Consider the following 11,151-nt stretch of genomic DNA (forward strand, 5'->3'; position numbering starts at 1 on the left):
CATATTACTTTAAAGTTCTAAATTAGGTAGCTGATGAATTTATCTATATTATTATCGTATGGATCTTTGATTGGAGATAAATGACAAACGTGTTTTACAGTTACACAATTGCAGAACTGACTAGATTTCAATAAAATTAATACATTAATTGATTCAGGCTCCTAAGATCTATCTGCCTAGCGAAGATGAGGAATTGTCCAGCGACAGTGAGGATGAAAACTAGCGTTGCCATCGCAACCAACTACCATCTAAATACTTCTCTTCTCTGGAAAACGAACTAGATTTGTATTTTTATAGGCTTTTTACAAACAGTATTACAAACTTTATTCATATATATTGATACAATAAGGAGAATAGAATTTAAGTTTGGTGCAAGGTTTTATACGAGTTAGATTGTTTCTTTTAATAGAACTTTTTACAGTGCCCCCTAATACTATTGATTGTGATTTAAAATCTAAATTATTTATCACTCTTTAAACATTGTTTCAAAATTTTCATTTTAACTATGTTAACGAACACTTTCAAAATAAAATCTAAAATTCTTACTTTTTTGAAACAATTGATAATGAAAAAGTTTTGGCGATTCTGGCAACACCGTATACAAATTATTTAAGCTTAAAACGCAATTGACTAGGAGCGTAGGTGTAGTTTGATCAGGTAATTAATCGAGTTTTTTAACTTTGATTCCAGTTTTGAATTTTGACCGAAAGAAGGATTTTTGATGACGTCAGCAATCATTAAAAGCCTCTCCGTTGACAAACCTCCTGAGTATCCAAGGAAGGATAATCATTCTCATAAATTGATAAATTATGTACCAAAATAATCGATAGGCTAATTAGGGGCGGCAAGCTGGGTTAACCATTAGTGCACATTTAGATCTTCACAAGGTATTATCAATCACATTTAAATGTCAGCGTCGATTCAGTAAGCGTGTATACACGCGTATGTACACGTGTATATACATGTTTGTCTCACGTCGTGACCCTCATCGTCATTTCATTTAGTGTATCGGGGCGAAAGCCACGACAAAGCCGCGCGGCGGGCCTACAACTTGAGGCAAATACATATAACATTTTGGGACGTGCCCCGAATATGATTTTCCCTAATATGTGGTGCGCCGTCCGACCAGAATCTAACATTCAGTAGGTCAATTAGGTCTCATGTCATCCATGGTGAACTGAATGGCCAAATTATTAATAAGCTCCCAGACAGTGACTGTATTTACAAATAAAAATAGGAATAAATATCACATCAAAACTCAATCTATCTGATAATACTACTTAAAAACATGGGGGGGGGGGGGGGGGGGCCAATGGCATAAATGGAGAAAATGGAGAATTACTCATAGGTTTTTCCATTTTCTCCATAGAAATAGTCTCCATTTTATGCCATTTTATGCCATTTTATGCCATTGAAAACCTGAAAAATTTAGAATTTCGGGAAAAATTATTTAAAAAAAAGATATTTTCGGCCAATAATGAACAGAGTATCATGAAACATGGAGAAAAGTGGTTTTCAGAAAAACTTTGAAAAATGTTGACTTAGAAAATGTTCGGTCCGAGTCATTTACGATACGTACCTCCCGTATCGAGAGCTCCCGATTCCCAGCTCGTGTTGCAAAGGGGAGGCCTGCCTTCCGAGATCGCATTACCTCGAGTCCAAAATTGTGTATCGAGGGGAAGGTGATCTGGACTTCGAAAAACCGAAAAAATATTTTCGGCAAATAATGAACAGGGTAGCATGAAACGTGGAGAAAAGCGGTTTTCAGAAAAAATTTGAAAAATGCTGACTTAGAAAATGTTCGGTCCGAGTCATTTTTGATGCGTACCTCCCGTATCGAGAGCTCCCGATTCCGAGCTCGTGTTGCAAAGGGGAGGCCTGCCTTCCGAGATCGCATTACCTCGAGTCCAAAATTGTGTATCGAGGGGAAGGTGTGGACTTCGAAAAACCGAAAAAATATTTTCGGAAAATAATGAACAGAGTAGCATGAAACGTGGAGAAAAGCGGTTTTCAGAAAAAATGTTGACCGAAAAAATATTTTCGGCTTAAAATGAACAAGGTAGCATGAAACGTGGAGAAAAGTGTTTTTCAGAAAAACTTTGAAAAATTTTGACTTAGAAATTACCCCTCGGTACACAATTTTGGACTCGAGGCTTCCCCCTGGTAATGCGATCTCGGAAGGCAGGCCTCCCCTTTGCAACACAAGCTCGGAATCGGGAGCTCTCGATACGAGAGGTACGTATCGAGAATGACTCGGGCCGAAAATTTTTTAAGTCAAAATTTTTCAAAGTTTTTCTAAAAACCACTTTTCTCCACGTTTCATGCTACCCTCTTCATTATAAGCCGACAATATCTTTTTGGTTTTTCGGTTTATCGAAGTCTGCACCTACCCCTCGATACACAAATTTGGACTCGAGGCTTCCCCCTGGTAATGCGATCTCGGAAGGCAGGCCTCCCCTTTGCAGTGCAAGCTTGTTTCGACTGTCGAGGATGTAGGTGTCACTTCTCAGTGCCTATTACTCTCCCCTATTACTCACTCCTGCTGTACCCTGTAGAAATAACTTTACACTAGGCTTGAGTAATTATGAGTTTGCCTGAAGTGTGCCTCTACTAACCTAGTATAAGCATCTAGTAGCCTACTATGAGCTTTCATAAGCTTGTTACGCCCCTAGTAAGCGTAAATAAACATGTTAGCATATCCAATTTAGGTGTTAAATGGTGTTAAAGATGAAATTTCGAAGACAAAATTCATGGCATAAAATGGAGAAAATGGAGAATTACTCATGTGTCATGGGTTTTTCCATTTTCTCCATAGAAAAAGTCTCCATTTTATGCCATTTTATGCCATTTTATGCCATTGGCCCCCCCCCTCCCCCAATAATAGTAATTAGTAGTTGAACCTCTAGATACGCTTCCATATCGCATGGACAAGGAAACATCACGCCTTCCAGCACCACTTCACAGTCCCTCATAGGCAGGACATCTGCAGATAATATGAGATATAAGCCATCACATTTGCTGAGTAATCAGCCAATACGATTGGTTATATCCCCAGAACTCCAGATAGCATAAGCCGCGCTTACAGAATTAATATGAATGAAAAAATAAAAATGTTGAATAAGTTAAAATACCCACTTTTAGACGGGTATATATATGTATTTAACTTGTAAAGAGGGTAAATCTCCTGATTTTTGTTGTGGACAAATGCTTGGATGTCACACGTAACGTAGTGGAAGTCTGCACCCTCATAGTATAGAAAGGAGAGAGAAGGAATCTACCTGAAATTAAGTAGTATTGATTCGAATAGTATTACTATTACTATTACTATCAGTAAAGATGCAACGATTTCTATGCATTCGCTTGACAGGGTTTTATTTCACGGGGTGTTGAATTAGCAAAATTTGTCTAGATATATTAAACTATTCATACCATGTGCTGGCTCAAACACCTCTAGTTTAGTAGCATACGATGTCACAAGGCGGGTAGCGTACTTTGCGTCTAGTCTCTGGTCTAAGAATGTCTTCAACTGTTTTAAGGCAGTGAGTCCTTCTAGTTCTGTCTCAGTTTTGGTGGAACTAGAAGTTGAAGGGAGGTTGGAGACTATGCCAAAGTCGAAGTCATCATCGTCAGGAATGAATTTACCACTTCTCCATGCTCCCAACAGTGTACCTGGTGATGCCAGAATGATGATGAAAATAAAGAAAATATTGTACTTTTGAAGGATGAACAAAGAAGATATTGAAAAAGTGGTCCTTGGGGGGCGATTTAAAAGCCAACAATTGTATTATTGTATTGGGTATTCTTGTTAACCTGCATCTAGGAATAAAGAATAGTCATGACTTCTCTGCCACTCTCTGAACAGAGTAAGGAAAACTGAAGCGAGGTCTATGCGCTGTGGGCCCTATACATCGCACCCTGTAGGACCTATGATGTATGACTTTCATGGCATTTGTTGGGGATACGGGCAGAATGTCCGCTGGCTTCTCTGATATCTGTTCCACTGAGTCTGATGCATTCTGTGACTTTGACATACGTTGCATGCCACTTTTCGCGCGCGAAGCGCGCGCCGCCGAAGGATATTTGGGATACGTAACATGTATCAACTGTGACTCCGTTTCTGCATCTGACACCTTCTCTGTTCTCCACCGTGTTAGCTACTGGTGTAGGATCCATGGCATACAGGCTCAAGGTTAGCTAGAATGAACAAAATTGAACCTTTTCGAGAACAAAATTATCATAAGTTTTGTGCCCGACCAGTGCTTTCCACGGAGTAACGTCCCCGACAAAGACGTAATTATGATTCAGCAAACAAATTTTTGTAGGTTAAACTTAATAACCTACCAAGACGCGCCCCGAGTTGGATTCGTCGACGATCCAATATTTGGATCAAATATTTTACGAGTATCACCCGTTTACCCACATTTAGGTGCCCTTTATGGCTGACCAACTTTTCCAAACTTTTCCACATTGCACATGTCCTAATATTAAGCATTAAGGCCACTTTTTGCCACTTTTACCACTTTTTACCACCTTTCTTGTTTGTCGAATATCTTTAGTTTTGAACATCGTAAAAGCTTGCAGATTAATCGAGGGTGTTCATCCTATAGATCAGGAGGCAAAACTTTTGTAGGGCAATTTCTACGCGTCAGACAGTCTCACAATCAGTTGACACACGCTGTAACCCCTTTTGATCGCGCGCGTCCGGCTGCGGCCGGCCGGCGTGCACGAGAGGTATACAGCGTGTAGCAAACAATCATGAATCAGTTAATTGGATAATTATCAATTTGCTAATTAGACAAATTTAACATTTTTATATTGGCTCAAAATGATCGGAATAGCTTAAAACACGGAGAAAGGCAGATTTTAGTAATCAGGAATTACTAAGTGGAACTGGAAAGGTCTGCAACTGAAAAACGTTAACCATACGATATTAGAGTTTCATAACTAATTCATAATTACAATGCGTCAATACAGCCTGATAGATTTTTTACAAAAACTGCACCAATGGCACAGTCAAGATCGAACCGATAACCTGCTGTACTATCATTTTATGCAGTATATGAAACACTTTATACCGCGAGAAACCCGGTATTGGGTATAAAGAGGTTTTACAGTTTATCACCAATCACGAAACAGGCTACAGCTCGAAGAAGGCAAAAAAAGACCAGGGAAACCAAGGAACAGCAGCTGTTGATTCTATAGGAAGCAAGTTTAAATACAACTTCCAACATCTACTGTGACTTGTTTTGCATTGTACTGCATACCGCTTCATTTGCTATGCGAGATACCTCAAATCTAGATACCTCAAATCTAACTAAAATCAACAAGGGTAAGATACGGTCAAAGGTAAGATTTAGATACGAGCGTCAGGCAAGGGTACTGGTAGTAAAGATAATGATTAATTCAGTTAGTTCCAGGAGATTAAATGAGTTCCAGGAGAGTCAGGATTTCTTGCGGAATGCGAAAACGACGGGACAGATCGTGATCAGGAAGGATTGTTAATGTTATTATTAGTAATACTAGCAGGAACCCGTATAATATAACCCTAAACGGTGTCAAGACTTAAAATACTAAAATAATTATTACCTATTTAATTGGTGTTTTTGACACCACTTGGGGGTCCAAATTTTAGGCTCTAAAATCATTATTCCTTGGCCAATTTTTTATTTTTTCATGCTGATTTGAAGGCCATTAAAGCATTTGACCCAGCCAAAAAAGTTCCAGTTGTATATCTTTTACGGTTTTTGCGGAAAGTCGCGTTAAAGTTGATGCTGTGGTGTCAGTAAAATGGCACAGATATATATATATATATATATATATATCGTCTCGCTTTATATGTAGTAAGATTATTACTGTGTAATATATTACACAGTAATAATATTACTGGGCGGCGCTGATCAAGGCGGATGGCTTGTCATCCCGCCGAATCTCTATTTCAATTTATAATATTGATGAACATTATAGCCTGGGGTCTCCACACTAGGTAATGTTATTATCTTAACTATAACCTCACTGATTCATCATTGAAATCGATAAAATGATAGTACAGCAGGCTATCGGTTTGATTTTGACTTTACTGGGCGGCATTCAGCCTGTCATTCCGCCGAATCTTTTATATTCGGTGCAGTTTCTGTGAAAATCTATAAAGCTGTACTGTAAGTGTAATTAGTTATGAAACTCTAATATCGTGTGGTTAACATTTTTCAGTTTCAGACCTTTCCACTTAGTAATTCCTGATTACTAAAATCTGCCGAGATTTACTGAACTCCAACTACAAATATTGGTAATTTCAGTACTCTTGAAACGAAAAATTCACGGAGTTTTTTGAAAAGCGTTTTTTTCCACGTTTAATGCAATTTGATCACTTTTGGCGAAAAAAATATTTTATTTTTTCCAACATAACATCCAAGGATCTCGAAAAAAAAATGTAAGTGAATAAAAATGTTCAAAGTTTTTCTAAAAACTACTTTTCTCATTGTTTTAAGCTATTCCGATCATTTTGAGCCAATATAAAAATGTTAAATTTGTCTAATAAAATTTTTTTTAAATTTTTGCTAATTAGCTAATTGATAATTATCCAATTAGCTGATTATCTGACGTAAACATTTTTTCACAAAAGTTTTTTCTTCTGATAAGACGAACACCCTCGATCCGATTAATCCGCAACCTTTTATGATGTTCACAACTAAAGATATTCGACAAACAAGAAAGGTGGTAAAAAGTGGTAAAAGTGGCCTTAAGACACGCGGAAAAGTTTGGAAAAGTTGGTCAGCCATAAAGGGCACCTAATGGGACTCAAAAACGTCGAATTCCTTAGAAAGCTTCTTGTGTCGGTATAGATCGATTTTTTCAGACGGATCTGTCTATATAACTAACTGATAATTGAGAGCACATTGTCATTAAGTAAATAAAACAATACAAAACCACCACGCACGACATCAAACATAGTAATATTTATGTTTACATACTACAGTTAACTCAAAGTTAACATAGAGTTAACTCAGAGTGTATCATGCAGTGTGTGCTAAAATTAGATATAGATAGTTAATGTGACAGTTCAGTGTAGAGTGATTTATATTATTATTATCATCATCATTTATATTTGATATTATTATTATCATCATCCTGTTGAAATTTGGACTAGTTTTGCGTGTTACCTCACGAATCCAGAATCGGGATCAAATCTTTTTCAATGTATTCAGAATCAACACATGCAACTTAAAACAAATCATTTTGAATACTTTTCAAAGATAATGACTTTCTTATTTCTCCATAAAAAGCACGATAGCGTGAGTACCTTTTGTCGAGATGCCTCGAAAGTGATCTTAAACAATTCCACGTACAATTTTGGTACATTCACTTCAACTTATAGCTTAACGGGTTATACTCGTAAAATATCTGTTCCATATATTGGAACCGTCGACGAGTCGACGAGTCCAACTCGGCGCGCGTCCTGATAGGTTGTAAACCTACAAGTACAACTTATACTTATAGCAGAATCAAGCAAGTTAAAAAATATTTCATACGTATCTTAAATTGAATGTGCTTTCTGTCATGTGGAAAGGTGGTGCACGCCTTTTCCAAATCAAAAGATATGATATAGATATCAATTTGAGTTACCATTCTCAAATGCAAAATGATACCGATGTAAATCATAAATAAGATCGGTCACTCGCTTTTCCCATTATATATTAGGAATTTCAAAATGACGTACCTTGTATTTTTCACTTCGATAGTAATATATAAAGTGTAATATGTGTAAAGTGTAAACTAACCGTGATGTTGCAGGTAATAATAAAGCTTTAGTTGAACTGTTTATCTGTCAAGCACTTCACTGGTTAGTTCACTGATGAAAAGTCTTCAGAAACGCGCCACTGAACTTGCTTTTATAATTTTATATATACACTTATATAATAGTGTTAACTTGGTTTTTGTGGTGACGTTTCTTGGATATTGTTAGTATTAATTTCATAATATGTTTGTAGTTAACACAACATTTCGATGGTTGTTGCTGTCCTCAACAATTTTCTTCAGTAAGTTGCTCCGTGAATATACGTCCATTGTTCAACTTTAAGATCAGTTTTTGCAAGCTACTACAGTGTAATCGTCAAACTACGAACACCAAGAAAACGCCCTCGTAGAATTAATCTTCTGTTATTATCTATATTTTTATGACCCATCTACATTCTACGTTCTACCCCGTAAAATCCCATCATAGAGCCCAAGGAGTAATTTCTTGATTAGAAATAATCTACCTTCAGTTGCTTCTACTTTCACTCTAGAAGAGGAGACAGTTGCATCAAATGAGGAAATAGAACTTAGTGGAGCAATAACGGCCTACGAACCACTTGTCGCTGTAGGATTAGCCGAGGAGCCCTTTGTTGCAGTTGAAGCAACAAAGGAATCGTATCGAGAACCATTGGAAGAATCTTCTGAAGGAACACTGGAAGAATCTGTTGAGGAAGGTACGATTTTTGGTCATAGGGGGGGGGGGGGTGCCACTGTCCATTTTATCCCTGCACAAAAAAAACTGAAAAAAAGACAAAGACAAAATTACAAAATGGACAAACGGGACAAAAGGGACAAAAAAGATAATAGGGACAAAAAAGACAAAAAAGGCGGGGACAAAATGGACAAAATGGACAAAAAGGACAGAGACAAACGAGACAAATTGACAGGGACAAAATGGACAGTAAAGAGAAGTCGCTGATTTCCGATAGGGTACAGGGTGTCGATTCTTTATGCTTCCTGTGTCTGAGGAAGCGTTCCTTCTTGTTCCACAGTTGTTTACATTTAGCTTCTTTTTCAGTTACTGGGCTGCGCTCAGCTTGACCATTGTTAATGATCTGGCCCGGCGCGCGCTACTTCGTAGCACTTGCCATTGAGAAGAAAGCGGCGCGCGCTACTTCGAAGAAATTTAGACGAGTAACATCCGTCAACGCTCAGCCTGTCATTCCGCCGAATTTTTATTCGGGCTGAGTGAATTACGACCTCCATCGCCCTGAAAAAGTGCAAATGCTCATTGGATGTTACAGCGCACGTGACTCGCATTCACGTGATCGTTCAGAACTAAATTAATTAATTAAAGCCGCGCAAAAGATCACGTGCACGCCAACTACCAATAAGAAAGAAGTGAGGTATGCGCTACAAGAGCCGCGCGCTGAGTTAGATTGTAAAATCTGGTTAATTGATTGTAAAATCGCATAAACGCGCCTATTTGCGTTTTAGAGGGTTCAATTACGCCAGGCTATGTTAATGAACATAATAGCCTGGGGTCCTCAAGTAACTTTTGCAGCTGTGTCTTTCAGTCTTTCAATCATAAGTTTTGTGCTGTTGCTACTCAGTTGGTCAATTGATTTAAACATCTTCTATTTTTCTTCGTAGATCTTTTTTTTCATAGGGTGATTTATTTTCTAACAGGCTTGATTTCGCGCTGTTTTAATTTTTGCAATCTTCTTACTCATAAAATGATTTATATCATGTTGGTAACACTTTAACCTGTGTATCATGTTGATCCTCCTATTGATAATTGACAATCATTGCAGTGAAAGCAGTATTAATGGCATTCTCACTTTTCAGAACTAAGTGCCTTAATGATTTTTAATGGATTATCGGATAGTTATAATTCATAGTAATGATTCTCTGTGGCAAATAAAAATTGTATTTTACTTTTAAAAATGGTATTTTACTTTTCATTACAGGTGTGCGAGGGCGCTCAACCTGTCATTCCGCCGAATCTTTATTCATGTTGTTATGTTAATAACACAATAGCCCTGGGGTCCCCTGGTAACTGATCATGCTGGTCTTCCCAGTCTTCAATCATAAGTTTTGTGCTGTTGCTACTCAGTTGGTCATTGATTTAAACATCTTCGTTTTCGTCGACGTCCGACGAGCAACGAGAAAAATTGCGTGGCGGCGTCGGTGCAGCCTTCTGTAAGGTGATACGTCGAAGTAGTAAAACAAAAATTTTTAGTAAAACCAAAATTTTTATTTACCACAAAACCATCAATACATATTTAATATTATTAGACATTTACAAATATTCTAAATTTAAATTCAGCTATATTCACAATACACTCCCGCCGCGCTGACAGCCACACATTGCCTGAGAATTCTCAAGTGCAGATGTAAGCGCCGCGCGCGCGAGGTTTGTAATCTTAGCAATTACATGTCACGATATATATTATTAAATGTTCATTCGCTGACTACAGCGAGCAGCACAGCTGCGGTGGCGTCAGCTAGTAGGATTTCACCTACAAGGCACATCGCTTCACACCTACCTAACCAAAGTGCTTTTCGCGCCGCTGCGGACGCAACTTGTTCCACAAGTCATCCGCCTCCGGCGGTCGCCGCGCTACTGCAAGCGAGAGGCTATAGTTAGAGCAACACACGCACCACAAGCCATAATTTATCACAGTTTGACTAGCTAACGCGATCCTTTCCGCAGGCGCTCGCGCTTTGCTCAAGTTGCGCTTGGCTCAAGTTGCGCTCAGCGTGAACTGCGTGAACGACCGAAATTTCCCAATATGCAATAAATTTTTTGCTTCTAAAAATTCTCTGATAATTATAATAGATCGTTTACATTGTAATTATGTTAGATAATAACCCTCGCGCGCGGCGGCCTTACATCTCTCCTGAGAATCTCTCAGCAATGTTGCGGCTTCGCGGCGGCTGAAATTTAATTTAATTTATTTAGAAATGTATAATAATTTTAAATATATTGTTGTTTTGTGAGTAAATAAAAAAAATGTTTTTTTATACTAAATTTGTGTACCTCTACATTGAGCGTGTCTAATTTTTTGTCTCTTTGTCCAAAATTTTTGTCCCTTTATCGTCCCTTTTGGTCCCTTTTGTCCTAGATTGTCCATTTTGTCCATTGTTGTCCCACAATACACTGTCCTTCACAAAAATGTAAAAAAAGACAAAGACAAAGTGGAACAAAATGGGACAGTATTACCACCCCCCCCCCCTGTCTGGATGGGCTGACCTCCCAATGTAATATGTTTTCATGGAGGACTGCTCGTTTTGGGAGGGCTTGAATATGACAATCTTAGTTTTTTTATATTTACTTCAAGGCCCTGGAGTACAGAAGTCAGATAGAATGTTGATATGACTTGCAAGGCCTGGACTTAGAGCGAGAAGGGACAAGAT

General features: G+C 38.1%; 1 protein-coding gene across 3 annotated transcripts in view; it reads left to right on the plus strand.

Annotated features, from left to right (window-relative positions):
• The window catches only part of LOC134820849 (vasculin-like protein 1), a 632,099-nt gene extending 631,621 nt beyond the window's left edge, over positions 1–478 (plus strand). For all 3 annotated transcript variants that reach the window (XM_063831486.1, XM_063831485.1, XM_063831487.1), the window contains exon 11: positions 158–478. In XM_063831486.1, coding sequence (XP_063687556.1) covers positions 158–223 — 66 coding nt within the window. In that variant the 3' untranslated portion in view covers positions 224–478. The remainder of the gene's footprint in view (positions 1–157) is intronic.
• Positions 479–11,151: the final 10,673 nt, after the last annotated feature.

Source organism: Bolinopsis microptera, chromosome 9, assembly GCF_026151205.1.
Source record: "Bolinopsis microptera isolate Bmic1 chromosome 9, MBARI_Bmic_1.0, whole genome shotgun sequence".
NCBI lineage: Eukaryota > Metazoa > Ctenophora > Tentaculata > Lobata > Bolinopsidae > Bolinopsis > Bolinopsis microptera.